The 23,244-nt window shown below is 39.8% G+C and overlaps 1 protein-coding gene across 4 annotated transcripts in view; it reads left to right on the forward strand.

Annotated features, from left to right (window-relative positions):
• Window positions 1-23,244, forward strand: part of PRKG1 (protein kinase cGMP-dependent 1) — a 686,067-nt gene that overhangs the window by 207,763 nt on the left and 455,060 nt on the right. For all 4 annotated transcript variants that reach the window (XM_081004551.1, XM_081004550.1, XM_081004552.1 and 1 more), the window contains one exon: window positions 1,720-1,886. In XM_081004551.1, the coding sequence (XP_080860677.1) occupies window positions 1,720-1,886 (167 nt within the window). The remainder of the gene's footprint in view (window positions 1-1,719; window positions 1,887-23,244) is intronic.

Genomic DNA, 23,244 nt, shown 5'->3' on the forward strand with positions numbered 1-23,244 from the left:
GTATAAATTTTTGGGAAAAAAACTGAGAGGGGGGGAAACAACCTTCAAAACATAGTTCTCTAAGCAATTAAACCAGCCAACCTTCTCTCCCCTGGTTGGTTGGAGAATCTATGAAACAGCAGATGTTTCTGCTCCGCACATTGTATGTGAAGTGCTATTTGCATGCACCCACAGTCACCCACATGCTCTCCCTTAATGTTGAAGCTACCTTGAGACCATAAAATATTTATTTGGCATATATTTAAATAATAACTAAAGGCAGGATTTGGTAAACAAAATTAACCAAGAATCTCACAAATACACATGGATGTATGATATTTATCTTTTGAATGTTACCATTTATAAATTATGTTCTTTAAGCCCCTGTTTGTTCACATTTATAATTTTCAGATGCTCATTTGCACAAAATCCCTTAAGAAGCTTTTAAACAATTATTGTCTGTAATCTTTATGTTGTTCATTGTATTATCAGATGGATAAAGATAGATTTGATAGACATACTGGGGGAAATTCAATATGTAAATTATGATGACTAGAGCACAGTTAACATTTGTGCTTGAGTGATTCAGAGTAGTAGATAATTCTTCAAGTCTTATGCTGATGCTTCATTAAAAGCTTTGTAAAACATTATGAAAAAACAAAGGGATTGGTCCTACCTGCATTGTTGAGATACTGAACTATGGGGATTTTTGAAAAGGTTATTCAAAAATTACAGAACTATTACAAGTACCACTGGGAAGAACATGGTCCTTTTAACGGTTATTGAAAAATATAATTACGAAAAGCTATGTGGTTACTCTATATTTCTTTCATTAAAACCAGACGACCTCAAACTTTTAAAGAAGTTTTTATGTAACTAAGATACCTCTATAATTTTTGGTATTTGAAGCTGGGGGAACTGCTGAGGTAAAGTTGGTGGGAGTTAGTACATGAAGTTATTGTTGTTCATAACAACATTCTGTATTTTTCGCTATATAAGATGCACCAGACCACAAGACGCACCTAGTTTTTGGAGGAGGAAAACAAGAAAAAAAATATTCTGAATCTCAGAAGCCAGAATTAGCAAGAGGGATCGCTGCACAGTGAAAGCAGCAATCCCTCTTGCTGTTCTGGCATCTGGGATAGCTGCGCAGCCTGCATTCACTCCATAAGACGCACGCACATTTCCCCTTACTTTTTAGGAGGGAAAAGGGGAGTCTTATAGAGCAAAAAATATGGTAGTTTTTCTTGCGGAGATGTCTGAATTTTGACTGCTTTATTCCCACAACATGATTGCAGTTTTTTGTATTTTTGACTAAGAGAGAACAATTAACAAGTCCCCAGTTTATGTACATTCTGTGTCAATGGGTGCTAAGCATAGACCAAGTAGTGACAGTATTTGCATAACTATCCTCCTCTTGTGGTTCATAAACAGGAAAGGTCAATCTTAAAAACAAATTCTGAACATACAGGTGTTCAGCACCCCACTTCCCACCCCCACTCCCATGCTTCTAGATTTAGATTTTGTGAATAAGTTGTATTGTATATGCATGCAATGGTGTGGGTGGGTGGGTGGGTGGGTGTGTATGGTATGTGAATTGTTTGTTATAAGTATTTTCCCAAACTGAAAAGTAAGAAGTTTTTTTTAAAAAAATATTTCACATCACACAATGACATTCACACATGCTGCTTTTGGGAGTTGATTAGCACATTTTGACATATCTTTCCTTTCTCTCCCTAGGTCAAAGGATCTAATAAAGGAAGCTATTCTTGACAATGACTTCATGAAGAATCTAGAACTGTCACAGATCCAGGAGATTGTGGATTGTATGTATCCAGTGGAATATGGCAAGGACAGTTGCATTATCAAAGAGGGAGATGTCGGTTCACTGGTATATGTCATGGAAGGTATGTCGTACAGCTGTTTCATTCATATATATATATATATATATGTTTTCCCTCTTAGCTGCTTCCAGAGGGACTATCGCTATATTACATGGAACATTCCATAGTGGCTAGAGGAGGCTACTCTTATAAAGCGTTTCCACTCATTGCATGTTGCTTTCATACCCAGTATGGTACTTTAATACTAGAATCCATTTTTAACTATATCAGTAAGTGCAGTGTATCTGCACTTACACCAATTCAGGATTGGGAAATCTGTGGCATTCCAGGTGATTATTGGCCCACCTGGTGCAAGGGTGGGCAGAATTCATATTTGAGTGATCTTTTTTGTTCTTTGCTCAAACCCTGAGATTTATGAGCCAGAGCCTAGTGCAAAAGACACACACTTAGATGTAAAGAATTCTGAGCCCAGGACTTGTTTTGAGTTCTAGAACTGCCTGGAGCTCATAGTCCACTCCTTGTTACCTTCAAGGATTCTTCATTTCAGTGCTATAATTTAGGGTGAGAGGGGAAACACGTCTTGTTACTGCTGTTCTTAAATAACTACAACTAAGAACTCCTTGTCTATTTCAAACTACCCAGAGACCTTGCAGTAGATCCATATCTGCCCACTCCTGGTCATTAGGGCTACAGGTAACCCACCCTGATTACAGTGCATTGTTTTGAACAATACCGCTGAAGTGAGAGTGTTGCAAATCTAGTCTCTTTCACTTTGAGTGAGAAACCATGTGGTGGTGTGTGGTACCCTGCTGCTATACAGAGGTTGTGAACACACTTATCTGCAGTTTGGGTGCAGGGCTAGAGTACATATTGAGTGAATGGATTGGACTACACTGGGCAGAATCCAGTGCAGATTTTTGTTGATACAGACACAACCTGAGCATTGCTTCCTAATATAACAGTTTAGAGCACTGCTATATTGTGCATATTCAGCTGAGTGAAAGGCACACACATTGCAGAACTAATTAGGAAATTTCACTATGCGTATTATCTAGATGTATATTTTAATCACGTTTGCATGATGTTTTCAGATCTGGGGATGATTCACAGTTTCTGTGAAATTCTAAACTGGAAAGCGGACTTAATACTTTGATCATACCCTAGGGTTGTCATATTTCAAAAAGTAAAAACCAGGACACCCCAAGTTTTTTTCCTTAAAAAAAAAAATGCCGAAATAATGCGATTGATTTGCCTAAGATCCAGGACAAAGTGCCGCCTTTCAGAAATCCCCCTCAGACCTCAATTCCACGTTTGAAATCCTGGTAATGTCTGCAAAAATCCAGGCATATGGCAGTCCTATCATACCCTATCATCTCTTTAACTATTTGGTTACATGTGGAATCCTGTTGTCATCTTTGGAGTACACAACATAAGAAGGTAGTGACTGTAGTTTTAGACTGTCAAAAAACTAGAAGTTTGAAGACCTGTATTTGAAAACTTGAAATGACCTGTTGTCATTACTACATAGACCGTATTTTTCGTCCTATAGGGCGCACCGGCCCATAGGACGCACCTCCCGCTGGGCGCGCAAGGCTTGCGGACACCCGCCCGAGGGCATCCCATGCTTCGGGCTGCAGGCTGCTACCCGCAAGCCTTGTGAGCCCGCAGGAACTCCCGCCGGGCTTGCAAGGCTTGCGGATAGCTTCCTGAAGCCTGGAGAGCGAGAGGGGTCGGTGCGCACCGATGCCTCTCGCTCTCCAGGCTTCAGCGAAAGCCTGCATTCGCCCCATAGGACACACACACACATTTCCCCTTCATTTTTGGAGGGGAAAAAGTGCGTCCTATGGGGCGAAAAATACGGTAGATCATTCATTTTAGGAGATCAGAAAAGTGAAAAATTATCACTTAGTGCAGTGTTTTTAATACTAAGATTGCTGATTATAAAGTACCTTGATAGCTTCATGCATCATAAGTATCACTTAATTGCAAAATATTGTTCTTATCCTTAATTTGTATTACATGATGTAAGAAGTTTTATCATGTTGCTACAGCACTGTCAGATGTTCTGAAAGGAGGAACTGAAGAGCTTTACAGTCTCAAGGGCCCAAGATAGGTTTAATAATCTATCTGTTTCCTGTATAACAATTTAATTTCAGAGAATATGACAGGCTTCTGAGAACTGACTGAGTTTTCTCCTTGTGTTTTCAACACCTTTGAAAAACAGCTGGTGGTGCAGTTGTTGGCACTGCATTTATACATGTTTTATTTGTCATTATCAAAGGGTCTAATTTGGCAGATTTTTGTTCATGTTTGTGGGGGTTTTTTGCACCAGTAAACAACCCAGGCAAATTGATATATTTTCTGGTCACAACCTAATACCATGGATTTCCAAGATATTTAAGGCTGCTTGCTAGGGGTTGGATTGTAGAGTTTTTACGGGGCTCAGTGCATCTCCTATAAGTCTCTAGCTTTCTGGTTTGGTGTGAAAAAAATGGACCTATTATTACAATATTGTGTAGTATATTGATTTTCTGGGTAAAATGGTCCAGCCCGGGTTGAAGCATTTTTAGTTAAATGTTTTCAATGACAGAAATTTAAGCACATACTTACTCACCTGTTGAAATCTATGAAACAATGTTTAACTTTGCCTGTGTCAATCATGCCCTTCCTTGTTTTGGTTGCTTAAATAAATAAAAGGAGCCTCAAAGTTACAAATTATGCTTTGAAATGTAATTTTATTCCAAAACCTTAATGCTACTCTTAAATCACTTTTTTTTAAAAAAGCTGCTGTCGTAAGTTTGTTTTCCTATCCTTTTAAGGCTAAGCCCTTTTGTCGAAGAGCAGTTTTGTTTTTCTTTCAGCTTTGGGAATGCATGCTTGACTAGAACAATGTTGTACATTATAAATTGGTGACTGAGAGAGGTCCCTGAACTTGGTAGCTCAATCCTAACTATGTCTACTCAGATTTAAGTCCTATCAAATTAAATAGGGTTTACTCCCAGGTAAGTGTGGTGGTTATGATTGCAATTTTTCCATACTGTGTAGGAAGCAGTACTAACAAATTTTATGTTGCAGTTTCATATAGGAAGCAATAACTTCAAAATTTCCATTGGCATAATATATGAGAACAAAAATGTACATTACCGGGAAATAATGGCGTTTCTCAAAATGTTAGTATTATATTGATATTTAAGTGACACTGGCAGAGGAGAACTTCAGGTTCAATTAAGAGTGCTTAATCCTCCCGCTACAAAAGTCTCCATGACATTTTTATTACCTTCCCTCATCCTGGCAGTCTCTGAGACTAGAAATAAGTGCAGCTAGGGGGGAAATGGTCTCAGGGATGGGACTTTTGCAGAGAAGAATCAGTGGGTGCTGGAGGGTTATGCACCTCTTCCTCCCACCTAGTGATTCTCCCCTGCAAGTGTTGCCCTCAGTTCGTGTTACACTTTTGGGAACACTTATCACTTGACACAATTATGCAGCATCATCCTAGGTGAAATAGCAACTACTTTATTTTGTAAATGAGCTGCTTCCAGCATCTGGATGTGTTAAAATTCATGGGCATGGGCACATCTTAATTTTATGTGAAACGGAAGTACTTTTCAAAATGAAATTCTCGTATTATTTATTTATTAAAAAATACTTGTGTACCAAAAAATCAAAGCAATTTACAACAATATCAACATATAATAAAAACAATGTAAATGCTTAAAGTCAAGAGCCATCAGCTATTATGAAAAGAGGACTGCATAATTTTCTCCATAGGACTGTTGGCACAGAAGTGCTTTCAGCAGGTGTTGTTAAAAGCTGAAACAGAAGGCACCAGCTGAATCTCTAGTGGCAGAGCATTCCACAAGACTAGGCCAATGACACTAAAGACTTGGGTTCTTGTTGTCCGATGAGCCTTTCCAACTCCAGAGCTAGCCAATGACATATCTTGATGACTGAGCTGGGATATAAGGGTTTTGGCTGTTCCTAAGGTACAGGGCTTTGTAAATTAATACAGATGGACCATGGTTGGTCTAGAGTGAGATAAACCAGGAGCCTGGTTTTGGACAATGTAATGTTAAGCCAATCCATGGCTTACCTCACAGTTGTGCAGTAGTGGCAAGAGGGCAGAAGGAATAAAGCAGCTGCTACCTTATCTCTGGAAATCTACAAAGCTTCCCATTCACACTAAGCCATGGTTTGGCAGACTGGGTCAATATATAGATATAAATGGGGTCCAATTTCTACAGAGCTCTTACAATAAATAGAGAACCTTAAAAAGGTTGAGAATTAGTGCTAACCTGGATTGTAAGAATTCATGTGCCACAGTACTATTGGCTCCCATAGAGTTGTAAGGTCCCTGCAACGTCAGCTAGCTGTTACTGGGAAGTACAGCCCAGTCTGTTGATGGTCACCAGATGTGATAATGCAGAGAATGCTTTCAGGCTTCTGGAATTTATCTGGCTTAACCAGTCTAGGTGTATCTGCGTACTGAAAATGAAATTATAAAGAAATTAAACAAAGTAATGGATAATGGCAACTAGAGTGATGTGATGGTAGCAACATCAAATGCTTGTTTTCACTGGTAATATACATTTTCACTAGAGCTTACTGATTCATGACTACCTGCAGAATATACTGCTTATTCTGTACTCATTTACCACACACAGGAGCATATATTTAATTAGTTGACATATTTTGTGTTTCAACATTTATGTGGAACCTTAGAAATACTTCCAGAAGTGTCTCCCTTCTACCTGCACTACATCTGGTAGAAAACACATTTTTTGTTCTTTAAGCTTCATGAAATGTTGAGCTCCATAATTCCAGGGTCTTCCTGGGTCAACCGTTAGCAGTGATCCAAAGTGGACCAGCCTCCCATACCTTCCTCTTTCCTTATTTTCCTGCACAACACATATCAGCATCAGACCTCAAATTATTTTTAAGAAACAATTATTCAGAGGGGGCCAATCTGCTTTTCAACTGCAATAGAAATTGGTGCATAGATGAACGTTCTCCTTTCTGCAGCCCCTAATGAATTTTCTTCAAACAGTTTTAGAAATCTGTATGCAGTTTGCAGCATATGTAAACTCTAATTGCTGCTGTGGAGTTTACAAAACCCAAAGGTGCAGCTTACAGACATTCTAAGCTCTGCATGCTAAAATGTTTATGATGTCCACAACTGCATCTCTAGTGCAATAATTCCAGTATATAGAGTAAAGACTGAAGTGTACACTAGATACATTGCCTGTAAAATTATACGGGTAGAACTTGGATGTTTTATGGAATATTATAAAGGGAACAAAAGTGCATCAACTCTAGTTCTCTTCTGCAAAGTGGGGCAATCAAGCAGGCCTCCTCCCCAACGCACACTATCTAGCAACAATTTGCCAGTGATTAAGCTCTGTGAGGATTCTGGACTAGACGGTTCACTGGTCTGATCCAGCAGACTTTTCTTATCTTCTTAGGAATCTTGTGTTATCCTTGTTTCTTCATTTGCAGTAACATGTTCTACTGCTTTACTAAATGATTTACTTTACTTTTCTGTGAACAATGGTGCAAGGGATGGTTATGCATCCAAGAGAACACACTGAGTGGAATTCACTGTTGCGTTATGATGTATTTTCAGTGTGTGCAAGCACTGGCGGAGGAAAGGGGGGGCAGGGGGAGCACATTGCCCCTGGCAGCGCAATCTCAGTGGGGTTCCATCATGGCTGCTTCCCTGCCCGTGCTGGGCGCCCCACCCCCGCAGATGGCGCGCCCCACCCCCAGGACATGCGCCAGCCCCGCCTCCGCCTGCTCTCTGCCCACGCCCTCCCGGTGCCGGAGCATGAAGCTCCGCCACTGTGTGCAAGCATTTCAGCTTACAGAACTATTCCCCCTCTACTCCCTCTGTATGTGGGCAGGGGGAACGTGGGGGAGGAGAGGGTGATTGTTCTTTGCAGGGCTTTTGCTGATGGAGCTCATTAGGTGAATTCCACCCATTATGTTTAAAAGGGAAATTAGTTACATAGAGGTATTACATTGTATTACTTATATTGCATAACTACCAATATTTTTCTTTATTGTTATTGTCTATGCCCATGAGTGTTTGCAATTTCAATACATAATTTTGGTTTTGATGATTGTCTTATTAGCTTGTCTGAATTTTCCTAAACCCACTTGATTTTTAGCAGTGTTTTGTTATTACACTTTTGGCAGTGTTGGTCATGTTTCTGCATGAGAGATTAGTTGTATAACACCATGCAAAAAACAACATCATAAACGGGATGTGTTTGTTGTGGTTATACATTCCCCATAAGAGCACTCAGTGAAGAAGCATGGCATTTATTAGCATGAATTCCGGCAAACACTTTCCCCTCAACCTGTCAACGATTTTTTCCCCAATCGTCTTCTGACCTCCCACTTCTCATTGGTGATTATGATACACATTAGTATTTTATGATGCCTAGCATGTGCTAAATCTTTTAAAAACCAGGACTGGAAAAAAGAGAGAAAAGTCTGAAAGGTTATGCAAACCTGCACTTTCTCCCTAATAAGGATGACTGTCACTGGAATGGTATGAAATAGCCATGCACTGCCCCTAGTCATGGTCATTGGATGCACTAACAGAGCAGTGTCAGAGCAGCCATCAATAACAGCAAACATGCTTCCATAAGGGTTGTGCTGTTTGTGCATGAAATGAGATAGCACATGCTCCATTTGTACTTCGCTTATTGTTATCATTGCAGGCTTCCCCCCACTCACGCAGGGCTTACATTCCAGGCCCCTGCATGATAAGTGCAATCGCATAAAGTGGGGAGCACCCCACTTTATAAGGAGGGAATGTGAGGAGGAGAGAGATAGAGGGAGTGCACAACATGACTCCAGAGTAAGAAGACTTGGAAGCTGGCGACTCTCCCAGTGTGCGGAGAGGCAGTGGTGGGGGGCAGGGGGAGTGAGGTGGACTAGGCGAGTGTCAGGGGGATGAGGTTGGGCTAGGCAGGTTGACCTTCTGCCCCCTCCACTTTCCCCCCAAGCCCAAGCATGAGCAAAGTCAGGGAGAGAGAGAGAGTTGGTGCCTCATTCCCAAGCGGGGGATCGGGGCGCTCTGCATGTGTGCAGGCTCCACCCCAAAGCACACTGGCTGCAACATGCCACAGACGGGCATGGAGCGCCACCCAGATGGGGCGCCAGGCAGAGGCAGGTGGACAGTCTCAGGAGGGTGAATGTGCTGCCCTGGCCAGAAGGCAGGCGAGCGAACCAGCAGGTGGTCAGAAGCCAAGCTGAGGCACCTCTCCCTCTGTGCGCCAGGAGGGCTCTGGCTACTTCAAGACTTGGCAGTTTTGAAAGTGCTGTAGCCCTTCCCTTGCTTGGTCAGCAGCTCTGAGCGACTTCCAGGCAGGAGGGAAAGCCAGCCTATTTATTTATTAATTTTGCAGAGACTTGGATGCACCTAAGGGGGTGGGGAGGGTGATGCTTGTATTACATTTCTATCCCATGTATCCCCCATGGAGCTCAAGGTCATGTACTGTCCTAAGTATACCCAGCTTCTAGTGAAATCTCTCTGCTTCTCTGCCACTGATGGCAACGATAGTCAGGGTTCCCATAGGGTCACTACCCGCCTAAGTGCACATCATGGGTGGACCAGCATACATACCTTCACTTCAGTGACATCGCCATTTAGTTCCCATTGCAAGAAATTAGATTTATTTCCACGAAGTTGAAAGTTCAGGATAGCGAAGACTTTGCAGTTGTGGGATGGTTGGTTTTCATTTCTGTGCACCTGCTGTAAGGCATCAGCTGAGGCTGTCACACCCCATGAACCTGAGCAATACCTGGAGGTAACTTAGCAACCATGTCCTAGAGCGAATAAAGTGTTGGAAGATTTGTGTGTGTGGTGTGAGTAAATGTCCTCTGGAGACTGCTTGAAAGCATCAGGCTAATTCTCCATGACCTCTCACAACTCCTAAATTCTGCTAGAATGCTGAAGCTGACACAGAAAAGGGAGAAGTGAAAGAAAGGAGACTTTTAAAGTTGAGGAGCAAACAAAGCAAAATTGGGCTGGACACGTATAGTACAGTCGCCAGGGCCAAAGCCAATTATCCTTTTTCCAATTATACTCGGCCCAAAACATTGTTACAATGTTCCAACAGCGTTTCAAAGAAATGTAGTTATGTTTACTGTAAAGTCCATGAAATAAATTTCTGTGCGATATTCAAAACCACGCTTCCTGCCATTGATGCCACAAGGCAATAATTTTTGGTTGGTTTTCTTGTGGCCTTCCAGCTGTTGTTGGGTTCCACCTCCCATTATTCCCAGCAAGCATAGCCAATGGTCAGGGAGTGATGGGAGATGTAGTCCAATAACAGCTTGAAGGCCACACTGTCCCCACCTGAGCCAGTATCTTTGCTTAGTTTAGATACAGAATAAACAGCTGAAGCTCAGAGCTCAGTTATACTTCATTTTGTTATCTTAATGCAAAGCAGTAGTTCACTGTTCTGCTTTCTTTGTGTGCCTCCTTTTGCTAAACATGTTCAGCTTTCTTCAGTCATTATTTTTAATTAAACTATTCGCAAAGGTCATTATGAAGAGATGGTGAGGCATTTGAATACCGCCAAGGCTGCACTAGGTTAACAGCTATCAGATGTGTGGGTGTTGCTTCTTCCTAATGAGGATCAATGTGTTATTTCACATTTTGGAAGTAGAAATCTTTATCCTATTGCGCTTCTTCCAAAGGTGTCTACATTAGTGTGCCATATTTAACAACTGAATCATCATGATTCCCCCACAACAATATAATTGATCACTTAAATGATAGCCCTATTATAAGCTTTTTAATGAATGCCAATATGAATAAATTTACAGTTTTAAAATATTATTTCACATGAATTGCAGTTTGCATGAAATATGAGGGCAAGTAATTAATAATATTTTATTTTAGAGCTGGATGCTCATAGGAAGAGATCAAATTATGATTTAAAGCAAATCAGATCCCTATATTGAAAATACATAAACTAGAGGTGTTTGCATTACTTCACAAAATGCTAGAACAAATAAATGAGGATAGACTAGCTGAAGTTCCATGTTATGTTGAGCTATGTGATCTTTTTTAAAATAAAAGACCCCAAAAAACTAGTCTGGGCAGACTGTGAAGTGGAGCAGGGAAAGGACCGGCAGGGCTCAACATCTTCTCTGGTTGTCTTTCAGTTCATAATCACCTTCCTCACAAATAATTTTCACTCACTGAAGTAGGATCAGGGTCAGCAAGGGTAGATAATGGATTTTGTTTATTTACTTTATTTAAATATTTATTAATCCTGCTCTTCAGTCAGAAAAAGTCCTCAAGGTGCTTTACAGATCACAAAAAAGAGGCAGCCCTTGACATTGGGCTTCTAATCTAAAAAGGCATGACACAAAAAGGAAAATGGGTTGAGAAGGAATGTAAGGAAACTCCTGTGCACATTCTTAGTTGCAAGTTCTTCTAATGAGCAGCTTGGGTGAAAACGTTCAGAGAATAGGAAGCAAAAGTTGCTTGTTTTTTAGGGGCTCCAACAGAGTATCCTTTCTCTTTCCTCTTCTGTAGCCTGATGTGATGGCTACTGCCAAGTGACTGCTGATAGAGGGAGGAGCCTGGCTCCCAAATTTACTTCGGAACAGGGAAATGGAATCTTGTAATTAATAGCAACAAACTTAATGCTGATGTTGATAGGATTGTTTTCTCTGTCCGCATTGCAGAAACTGCGTGCATAATCTATGTGCATAATCTGTACATAGTTCAGCTCAAATTTTGTTTAGTAGATAGGACACCAGAGACGAAGCAGAGTGTTTCATAAAATAGCAATGTGTTGCTGCTGCATATCAACACAGATGATATGGCACAGATCATATGACACAAACTGACATAGAAATAATTTGGAATTTCAGATGTACAGTGGTACCTCGGGTTAGATAAGCTTCAGGTTACAGACACTTAAGGTTACAGACTCCGCTAACCCAAAAATAGTACCTCGGGTTAAGAACTTTGCTTCAGGATAAGAACAGAAATTGTGCTCCGGCGGCGTGGCGGCAGCTGGAGGCCCCATTAGCTAAAGTGGTGCTTCAGGTTAAGAACAGTTTTGGGTTAAGAACGGACCTCCAGAACGAATTAAGTACTTAACCCGAGGTACCACTGTACCCTCCATTGTACCCTGCTAAACAGGGAGTATAATTTACATTGGTAGGAAAGTGTGCATGAATAACTTTCCCCATGCACCTTCCTGCCCATCATAGTCACTCTTCCCTCCTTACCAAACAGCTGTTAGTCAGGCTATGGGAAGCATAACTGCCAGCAGCAATCATCTGGTGAAAGATGGGATCACTGTTTGTTGTGCCCCTCTATCTGATTCCCAGCTGATGAGTATTGAGAATTCCCACACTTGCATGCCAACGAATGTATGAATACAGGGGGGAGATGTATTCATGTATAAGATGCCCCCTAATTTTTGACTTTATTTTTAAGGGATAAAACCTAGTCTTATACATGGAAAAATACAGTATGTCTGCCTTTGGTTGGTCTATGGTTTGTTCTGGTTTGTGTCCCATGATTCAGCATAATTCAAAAGAATGACAGGATGGGGTGGGAACAGGAAAACCCAGCAAATTCAGAAACATTACATTAAGGATTAATGGTCAGGTGGAATGGCTGCTACTGCTGGGAGAGGATAAACAAAATGTCAACTGAACTCCTCAGTCTGATGAAGTGGGCCTCACTCTTCTGCAGCCAGGTATAATATCCACGAACAGATAATAGTACTGAGAGGGGAGGATTCAAATGGCCTTTGGCTGAACATGAGCTGATGACCATGAAAAAAGCTACAACAATAGACATTGGATGAGTATCCATTACCAGTTGCAAACTTCCTGTAGGCATCTAGTGGCCACATTGAGAATGGGATGCTGGGCTAGATGGGTCTTTGTGTGATCCAGTAGGGCTCGTCTTATGTTCTTAGGAGCTGGCTCTGGTGGTTGGAATATGCTGTGCTATTTTTGTAGTAGTTTAGATTCACAGCAATGGATATTTTTATTTTATTTATTTTTACTAGCATGGAACAAAACAATGTTTCGTTAGTACTGTTAAATGATATCTAAAAATGTGTCTCTGTTCCTTTTCTTGCAACACAAGTAATTTTTTTTTAAAAAAAGTCTTATGATTTAAAGCCGTCAGCTTTTTGTTAATGTAGTGTGAGAAGCTTGCAAGAAAAGAAAATCAGCATAAATTATGCATGAAATCAAAGGAGTAGTTATACAGTTCCTGCAGTAGTGCCTGAGATTTGGTACAAAAAGTGACAGCATATTTTGACATGTAATTGAAGCCCTTATGCATATAAACAGTTTTGGTAGGATGTAGAAGTCATACAGAGAGCTCCTTATTCATTACATAGCTTTGAAATAATAATAAGGAAGAGACTGAACCACTCAGAAAAAAATTGACATAGTACCATTTGCTAAAATGGGATGGGGGACTGTTTTCCCAGAGACTCTCTCCACTTTCACTTTGATATGGAAAAAGTTAGCACGGGAATATGAAACAGCCTTGCAGATTTCTAGAAGCAGGCTGAGAGTTTAGGCTGCTTCAAAAGCATTTGCTTGCATGCCTTTCCAATGAAGTGTGTGCTCCCACACCATATTTTACGGGGGGGGGGGGAATCATTCAGTGTGGTAGAAACTTTACTATAGAAACTGTATATAACAGCAAGCATGTTAAGTTAATTAAGGTAAATATATTTAAGAATATTTTTGAAAATGCATAATAAATCTTATCAATAAGTTAGTAAGCTGTCTTTGCAACAGAAATATCAAATTTCATTTATGCAATAAGATCTTCATATTCTGTACAGTAAAGATAAATAATCTCTCAGCCTCACAACTACTTGCAGCAAGTGTTTCTATTCAGGTTCAATGGGTTTGATGATTATGATTATTCAACAGAATACTTTAATCAGTAGCAGTAACAATGAAAGAATAAACTTTTATGAATTGGATTGTTAGAAGAAAGAAAATACGTTTTGTGAAGTATGGGAAGAGAAAGAAAAGCTGCTGCAAGTCAGGAACTATTGCCTTTTTCCAGGGTGTGGAAGAGTATGTTGATCAGGCCCAACAAAATGCTTTTAATGTCTCACAAGTAAAATTTGTGCTGCTCCTTCTGTCGCCTGAGCTCCATGAGTGATGGCTTTCAAAGGGAAGGAGAAACATTTTTGAAAGCAAAGCACTGGACAGGGATATCTTTCTCCCCATCCAGGAACCTTTCCATCCAGGCCAGTGTGTAATAGGAAGGAAAATCTCTCTCTCTGCTCTACAGAAGTTGATCTTCACTCCTCTATTGATTGGCGTGGATTGGCAGAGGAAAGAGGGGACACTATTATGTCTTCCTGTGTGTCTTTCCATAAACTGGCTATGTCAGTTTTCACTTTAAAATGCACATCACTGGCATTATTTGGAAGATTAGCCAGCAGTCAATGTGGCCATTGGTGTGATAAGGGTTAGGTGCCCTGATATTATTATTATTATTATTATTATTGTTATTATTATTATTATATTGTGTACGGCTGAGAAGACCTTGGTTGGACTCATGAAGGATACCCTTCTCCCCATGTCTAGTTGTAAACTTGAGGGAAAACAAAAGTCATGATCTTGGGGGATTGCTTTTGCTTTTCTGCCTTTTATCATAAGCTATCTGAACACATGTAACCAAATGGCCTGCAAGCATCTTTAACACAGTTCACCTTGGAAGTTCCCACTGATTCTGTGTGACATGATGAACTGCAGGCTAAACTGTCCTTTCATTTTTGTGGTTGTGTAATTCTCAGGTTGCATAAATGGACAGTGAGAACAGTTGGAAGCCCGGTTATAAAGGACAACATTGTAACATACAAAATAATGTACAGAAAGATGAATTGGGGCAGTCATTTTTAAAAAAACACACACCATAAGATAAACACAAGAAGGCATCTAGAGAAACTGAAAGGTGCCCTATTTAAAATGGTTAAAAAGAAGGACTTTTCGTAACACATAATTAACCTGTGAAGCAAGATATCATTGACTTAAAGAGATTAACTTTATTCAGAAAGATTAGTCATTAATGAGATCATCCACAGTTACATTGTATGGGATTAACAACAACATTTGGGAAACATCCTGCATGCTTCGTGGATGGGGGCTGTGGGGGGAGGGATTTTAATAAGAAATATGAGAAGTGACTACAAGAGATGAGCTTTATGCTGTTTTATGTGAGTACAAAGTTACAATCACTCTCTGCAATTATTGTTCTTAAGAATTCTTGGCACACTTATTTCAGCCACTTCATAGCGGTTATTTATTTAGTTCATGCACAGATCCTCATATGTGCAGAGATGTCTGGTTTTCATCCTTAGTAAATAAACTTCCTTCTTTTTGTATGTACGGAAGAGAATTTATTCTCAATCTGTACAAATGGACCACAGACATGTATGTTTTTAAAGTGGGTATGGCATGGGCAGGCATCCTAGGAAAATGTACTAGTTCAGAAAAATAGCAGGGAGTAGAAATGACCTCCTGTCTTACCCTTCTGCCTAGCACAAGCCCATGTGGAAACGTTACGGCAAAACTCTTCCCCATGAGAGATCAGAGGGTGGCAACATGAGAAGGGCTTTGTCTGCAGTGGCTCCCAAATTGTGGAATGTCTTTGACTGATTACTATGCTATACATCTTTTAAATGTTTTTTTTTTGTGGGGGGGGGGTTATTGGTTTGTGTTTTTTTGTTCTTGTGATTATTACGTAGTTTATGTTTTTATATTGTATTCTTATATTGTGACCCAGCCCGACATCTATGGATGAAGGGTGGTATCTCTTTCTCTCTCTCTCTTTTGACGAGACTGAACAAAAGGGTCTTTTAAAAAACAACAACATATGAATGAAACAAATAATAACATTTCTATTTTTATGTTGTGAGCTGCTTTGTGTGCATGAGTACAGAAAAGTAAAATGCAGTTGTTTATTATTATTATTATTATTATTATTATTATTATTAAATAATAATAATAATAATAATAATAGTAGTAGTAGTAGTAGTAGTTAATAGCACCATATTTAGCAGGTCTTACAAGAGGATCTTGGCACTTAATAATGTTGATATACAGTGGTAACTTGGGTTAAGTACTTACCGTAATTCGTTCCAGAGGTCCGTTCTTAACCTGAAACTGTTCTTAACCACTTTAGCTAATGGGGCCTGCCGCGCCGCCGCTGCGCGATTTCTGTTCTCATCCTGAAGAAAAGTTCTTAACCCAAGGGACTATTTCTGGGTTAGCAGAGTCTGTAACCTGAAGTGTCTGTAACCTGAAGTGTATGTAACCCGAGGTAACACTGTAGATGCTATATTGTCTGGTGGAAGAACAATCAGGCAGGACATAGTCACTTCTGTGTACTTCTTTTATGGATTATTCTTTAGCTGTATTTTAAAATGTAAGAGTACTCTTGAGTACTGGTGAGCGGAGGCCTTTTTAAAATAAAACCCTCAAGCAATGCATTTGTTTGATAGTTAATCCACTCCGACAGAAGTGTCAATGAATGCAACTGCGGTTAATGAAAGCTTAGTGGTTCAAGTTCTGGAGGAAACAATTCAAATATAAGCTAATGAATATGATATTAACAAATTGCCTTGCAACCCAATCAATTATTAATAATACAGATTCTACAGTAACAAAATCTAGGAAGCTTTGTCTAAATTGTGAGCAATAGAAAAACCAAACATTGATATAGTACTGTTTCCCCTATACATTGCATTCAGCCTGTCTCCAGAGGCATGGTACTATCTCTGTTGGCAGGCATGTAAATACAGACTTTAAACTGCTCTGTGGGGAAAATCCCATCTCTGAATCATGTATGAAATTGACCTGGAGATTTTGGCAAGGTATTAATAATTTAAAGGTGACACACTGAGTTTGCTTTAGGACTTGTCCATATTCACCTTTTTTCTGATTAGTCCTGACATTTTGCCCACTGTGTGTCCTTAGCTTTCTTTAAAATATTAGCTTCTTGCTTTCTTCCCTTTGCTTAAAGGTTAGAACTTCAGTGTACAACGTGCAGAAAGGATAGATGTAAGGATGACATAAACATATTAAAAACAAAATGGATTTTTGTTTCTGATTATAAACAATCAAACTGACCTTGTTCTAGCCTGTGCTCTTTTGCTACCTATTAGTTTGTTGCCAGCTTTACATTCCTGAAGAAAGTCAGTGAATGCTATGCTTTTCCTCATTCTGTAATCATAGTTGATGTTGATGTTGTTTGTGCCTGCTTCTTTCCCAGCATTATAGACTGAAGCAAAGCTTTCTTTTATCAAGCAGATCACTTAGATAATGGACTCATTTATTTTCATAGAAGTTAATAGCGCCTCAAGAATTTTCTTCTTGTCAGCCCTCCTTTCCCACCACTCCCACTAGATACCATATATTTTATCTTTTCTAAAAACAGCTGAAATATATCACAATAAGGGTTTTAATAGTATTCTGTTTATTTTTATTTATTTATTAAATTTGTATACCACCCTTTATCTGAATACAAAATACATAATAGCAAGTGGTTCACAAGAACATTCAAGAATTCCTACCATCTCTCTCTCTCTCTCTCTCTCTCTCTCTCTCTCTCTCTGTGTGTGTGTGTGTGTGTGTGTCTATATAGTGTGTGTATTATTTTTATCCTGTGAACAGCCCTGAGACCTGCGGGTGTAGATCAGGATAGAAATTCAATTATTATTATTAATAATAATCTCAGTGCTGGGGAAAGGAGCTAAACAGCAGCTTCAGGGAGCGGATTTTTGTCAGGGCTGTGGTCAGGTCTGCTCAGCTTTCGTCTCAACTGCTGTTTACACAACAAGAAATTTACACATTTGTTGTTGAACTCCCATCAGCCCCAGTCAGTATGGCCACCAAGGGTACTGGGAGTTGTAGTCCAACATCTGGAGGGTTGCAGATTTCTCCATCTCTGTGTTAAATCCTTCAAGGCAGCTCATCACACTCCAATACCTTATTTGCTGTCCTCTCTGATACAGTCCAAGACACAAGTCCTGCTTGCTCCTGCTCTTAAGCGGAAGTCAGTAAAACTCAGAACAGTAAAATGGATGAAATTGGGGGTAAGGGGATTTTTTAAAAATGCATTACTTACATAAGAAGCCTGTCCAAATCACATTACACAGGCGGCATTGTTCCAAAATGAGAGATGCAATTAAGAGAGGCTTTCTTTAATTTTCCTTATGCCCCATTTAAAGCTAATTTACATTTACTTAGTTGCATTCACACCAAAGCTAAGATTCCAATTATATCTAATTGTTGCAGAAGCTTATTAGACGTAAATTCAGTTCCTAACTTGCATGGATTCAAAGGGTTTTGAATGGATGGCATGACTGGATCTCAGGATGAATGTCTTGGCTCTGCAGGTGGGTTTCTTGAAGAAATTTCATCAGCCTTTGCTGTGATAAACCTGGGTGGGAGTTTTGGTAAGGCTTCAGGATGGATAAAACGTCTGTAATGAACCACGGATGTGTGCGTATTTTTCCACCATCTGTCTTTTTCTTATCACCAGAACAGTCCTCTTGGACTAAAGGTAGGAAATGATTGCAGGAAAGTTGCAAAGGTAATTGTATAGCAGTGCATAAAAAGAGTGCTGCTGGATCAGCCCTAAAGCTCATCTAATTCAGCATTAGGCTCCTGGAGTGGCCAACCAACTGCCTTAGGAAGTGCACAAGCATGTAATGAGTGGAATAGTTGTCTTCCCCCCATGAGCCCCAGGAATTGGTATTCAGAGGCTGTATTGATGACAAATAGCCATTGGTAGCCTTATCCTCTATTGATGAATTGAAGTCATCCAAATTGCCAATGATCTCAACATCTTGTGGACTAGTTTAGCTATGCATTGGGTGCAGCTTATATTCGGGCCAATACGATATAGAACAGCAAGTTAGCAACATAACACATTTAATATCAAAAAGTGTCAGTAAATGTGGTAGATGCAGACAGAGCACATTTGCATGTAAGCCACTATATTTTATTTTATTTTATTTTAATATTTTACAATTACACCATTGTAATCCTTATTCAAAAGAGACTCCTGTATCACTTGATGATTTTTTTTTTTTTTTTGGAAAAGAGGTAAGTAGGAATGATAAAAGGGTGGATTACCACAAAACTGCGAGTGAATGGGGAGATGAATTGCTGGGGAAAGGGGATGAGAGGACTACTTTCTTGAGCTCTGTCGTCACCTTGATAAATTCTTTATTGCTGAAATGGGGAGAATGGAATGGGGAAAATCACTTTTTCCTATACATTTCCATTTGAGTTCTCCCTGGTGCCCATTGGTGGTGAGGAGAGAAATTTGGTTTCAGAGACTTGCGTCAACTAAATGGTGTTTTCTGAGGTGCGTGTTGTCTCTTAATTCAATTTTTCTTCACCTCACCTCCAAATCCTGTGGTTGCATTGAAGAAGAATGTATCAGCCTCACTTTGCCACCAGACAACCATGCTAGCAGTGGGGGAAGGAGCAGGGAGGGAAAGTTGCAGGTGCAGGCAACATACCAAAAAGTCCAGTCTTGAAGCTCAGTTATTTCCTCCTCTCCTTTTGCCCTGAAGGCATCTGCAGGAGATAAGGATTCGTGGCTCATTTCATTGGCTAGGCAGTGCTCATCCAATGCAATTCATCCAGAGCTGTTTGGGGGGGGGCAGGGCAGAGGGTGTATTCTATTCTAGTCTATTCTAAGCATTGTATTTTATTGTTTAATTAGGCTTCTACACTGATTTTCAGGGAAGATTGTCTCTGAAAGCAGTTTACAATAAAAAGAAAAACAATAAAGTATTTAAAAGCACATAAAGCATTTAAAATTAAAAAAAAAATGATAAATATATTACAGTGGAAATATAAAAACCAGCAAAACACAAAACAGCACAGCTAAACCTATTACCAAACACCAACTTTTTAATTTAAGTCCACACTCAGAATTGACTACCAGAATAGGGGGGACAGAGGCTACAATAAAGAAGGCCCTGTTTCATGTGCCCACCAACCTATTTGTTTATTTTCTTATTTCTACCGAAGTGTCATGCATCTGGTTTTATGGAGGCACTGATTAGATCCAGATCTGCTTAGCTTTAGAAAGTTGGTGTCTTTATACCATTCCCTAGGACCATGATTTTTTCACCCTACTCCTTAACAAAAATATAGTTAAAGAGACATTTTCATCATCCTGTATTTTTCTACAATACTAGGATCTCTCTTACACTAGTAAAGATCCCCTCCTACCATGCTCCCTCTCAATTTATGATTTCAGCATGTCCACATGCTTCTTCCCTGCTTCCCTGCTTTATCTATATATAGTAGGATATAATCCATATCTATTTATCTATCTGCACACACATACACACTGGACACACTCACAAATGAAAGAAAACATTAAACATTTCTCATCTGTCTTGTTGTCAATTAAGAACATAACAATGAGTGAAAAATTATGACACCTTTGGATTAACCTGATTTTTCTGTTCCATTTCAGCTTCTTATAAAATACTTTGATTACTTTTTGAGAAGGGTGGAGATTAATAGTAACTTCAAAAGGGCTTTTCTTGAGCTGAGGAAAATTGCATAGAAATTCTCTCTCTCTTTTTTTTAAAAAAAAGATTAATATATGGATGTAAGAGAAAAACAATTATTTTTATTCTCTATTGTTCACTTTTTGCTATTGTCAGACTAAACAGTCACACAACAAAAAATGTGTATTAAGCTCCCAACTCAGTCTACATGTCCAGTGCCAGAATTCAATCCAGCATCCATTCCTATATATATATTAGCTAACTTCCAGTTGTAACTGTCTATATGCCTGCTGCTACTGAGTCCAGCTTGGATTGTCTTTTTGCATGCATGGCAGAAGTCACATAGACTGTTGTTTTCCTGAGCTTACCCCAAATATGTTCTGGATTCCCTCCCCCAACCCTCTGGAGTAGAAGCCAGGGTGGGGAGCAGTGGTAGATATGGAGTACATGGGAAGAGGAGAAAGAGGGGAAGTCCTGCTGCACAAGTGGAAGTCCTCATACAGATGGTTTACCTTTTTTGTATGTACCTGATGTTGTGTGTTTGAGTTCCGATCCTGGCAGCACACTGATGAGGCCTGTGTCATTATATTAGTGAATGCTGAGCATACATTTCAGCTGGTTATAATTTGATTTTTGTGGAGATGCGCAAAAAACCATTCGGTGCAGTATGCATCAGTGGTAGTTGTGCAACACCTGTTACACATTACTGGGTATTTTCTGGAGGCAGAAACGTACTGTGATGGTTGTGTGTTTAGGCTGTAATTCAGCCCAAATCTTCCACTGGTGGATTTGTAAGTAGTACAATATATTATTGCAATTGTCTTAGTAATATGCAAGTTAAGGTAAAGTTAAATGGACCACTGACCATTAGGTCCAGTCGCAGACGACGTTGGGAATGCGGCACTCATCTCGCTTTATTGGCTGAGGTTGCTGGCATACAGCTTCTGGGTCATGTGGCCAGCATGACTAAGCTTCTGGTGAACCAGAGCAGCACACGGAAACGGCATTTACCTTCCTGCTGGAACTGTACCTATTTATCTTCTTGCACTTCAATGTGCTTTCGAACTGCTAGGTTGGCAGGAGCAGGGACCGAGCAACAGGAGCTCACCTCATCGCGGGGATTCGAACCGCCAACCTTCTGATCGGCAAGCCCTAGGCTCTGTGGTTTAACCCACAGCGCCACCCGCATGCTCAATATGCAAGTTACTTTTGCTTTTATCCACTTGAGATTCATCAAGATCCTATGCTTGGCTTTGAGTAACAGTGGAGTACAAGATCAGATGATGAGCCTCAAGTTGTTCAAAGTGACATAATCACCACACTGGTGTCAGCTCTCTGGAGAACTTATTGCATGGTTCAACTGCTTGGAAAACCTCTATGTGGCTTCCCCAGGAGAGAAGAGTGCAAGTTCAGACAGGCTGAAGAAAATGTTATCCTATGCTTCATTGTACATCTCATCTCCTTTGTACAACGCTAGCATGATACTAGCATAATTAGCATTAGCAAATTGTCCTTTCAAAGGAAGAGAGGGTTTTCTAAAGGGAACAATACCGTTCCAGTTAATTCAGCACAACTGTCTGCTTGATCCACCGAAACGAAAGTGAGAGGACTGGGTTGGGCTTCCGGCAGCTAAATAAACCTCATTGATATTAAAAAGGTACTGAAAGAAAAGGTAGAACAAATATATATGTAAGGCCTTTCCGAACAAATGTCAAGCAAAAAGCATCCAATATCTTAATTAAACAGAGTCAGGGTTCTGAATTAGCCACAGAATTTGAGAAATATGACATTTTGTCTCCAGTAAATAACTTGTTGGAAATAATGCCTAGAAATTGTCTCATTGTCCCATTAGTGTTCAGAAAACTGTTTCCCCTCCTAATTCTGTGTTACGCCAAGGACTTAAATACACCAAGTCTGCCTTTCTTATATATTCCTATTATTTGTCTACAAGCTGTACTGAAGATAAATGATTCTCATCTTTTATTTTTATGATGAGATACTCTACATTATGCTGTTAATCTATCACACTGATGCAGAGGCATGGGAATTGTTAGTATTACTCAAATTTATTTGACGAGTTGATCCTTATACTCACAGTGCTGCTTTACATTTTAAATACTACAGTATTTGGCCATTTGAATCACAATGCACAATGGCAAGAGATAATTTAAGAGTAGCTCAGTTTTGAAAAAAAAAGGACAAAAATTTCACAGTGAATAGTATACCTTAAGGTAGCACAGGTGAGAACGAGTGCAAGTTCAGGAGTGTGTTGTTCACTTTTTTTCCATGATGCTTCCATCTGACACTGTTGCTTCCCACAACTGCCATTTCTGATCTTCGTATTGTGTTATGGGTCCCTGTGGCGCTCTTGATGCTTCACATAATCTTAGAATTTTACAGATGGAAGAGACCTTGGATGTCATCTACTGCAACCCCCTGCTAAGTACAGGAAGTTAACAGCATCCTGTTTATACTTTTGTAGCATCTTATACGTGGGGCTGACTTTAAAAATGGTCCAGATACTGCAGCTGGTCCAGAATATGTATAAAAGATTTTTAAGTGGGTTGACATTATTACATCTGTGCTTTGTTAGCTGAACTTTCTCCCAGTCTGCTTCTGGTGAAGGCTTTTTTAACAACTCGTGTAGTTTGAGCCTCTTGACAAAAGTATTTTCGCTTAGGACGCACTATGAGTTTTCTTTTCTTGCTATAGTTATGTGCCTTTTTCTTTTATGGTTTTGTTTTGTACTTAGATTGTTTTTTAATAGTTATTTCTTGTAATCTGCCCAGTGGACCTCATGTGGTTGGGAGTGCAAATGTCCTTTTAAAAAATGAACTAAAATCCCTGAGAGCTCCAGC

Source organism: Podarcis pityusensis, assembly GCF_964106645.2.
Source record: "Podarcis pityusensis genome assembly, chromosome: 5".
NCBI classification, from domain to species: domain Eukaryota; kingdom Metazoa; phylum Chordata; class Lepidosauria; order Squamata; family Lacertidae; genus Podarcis; species Podarcis pityusensis.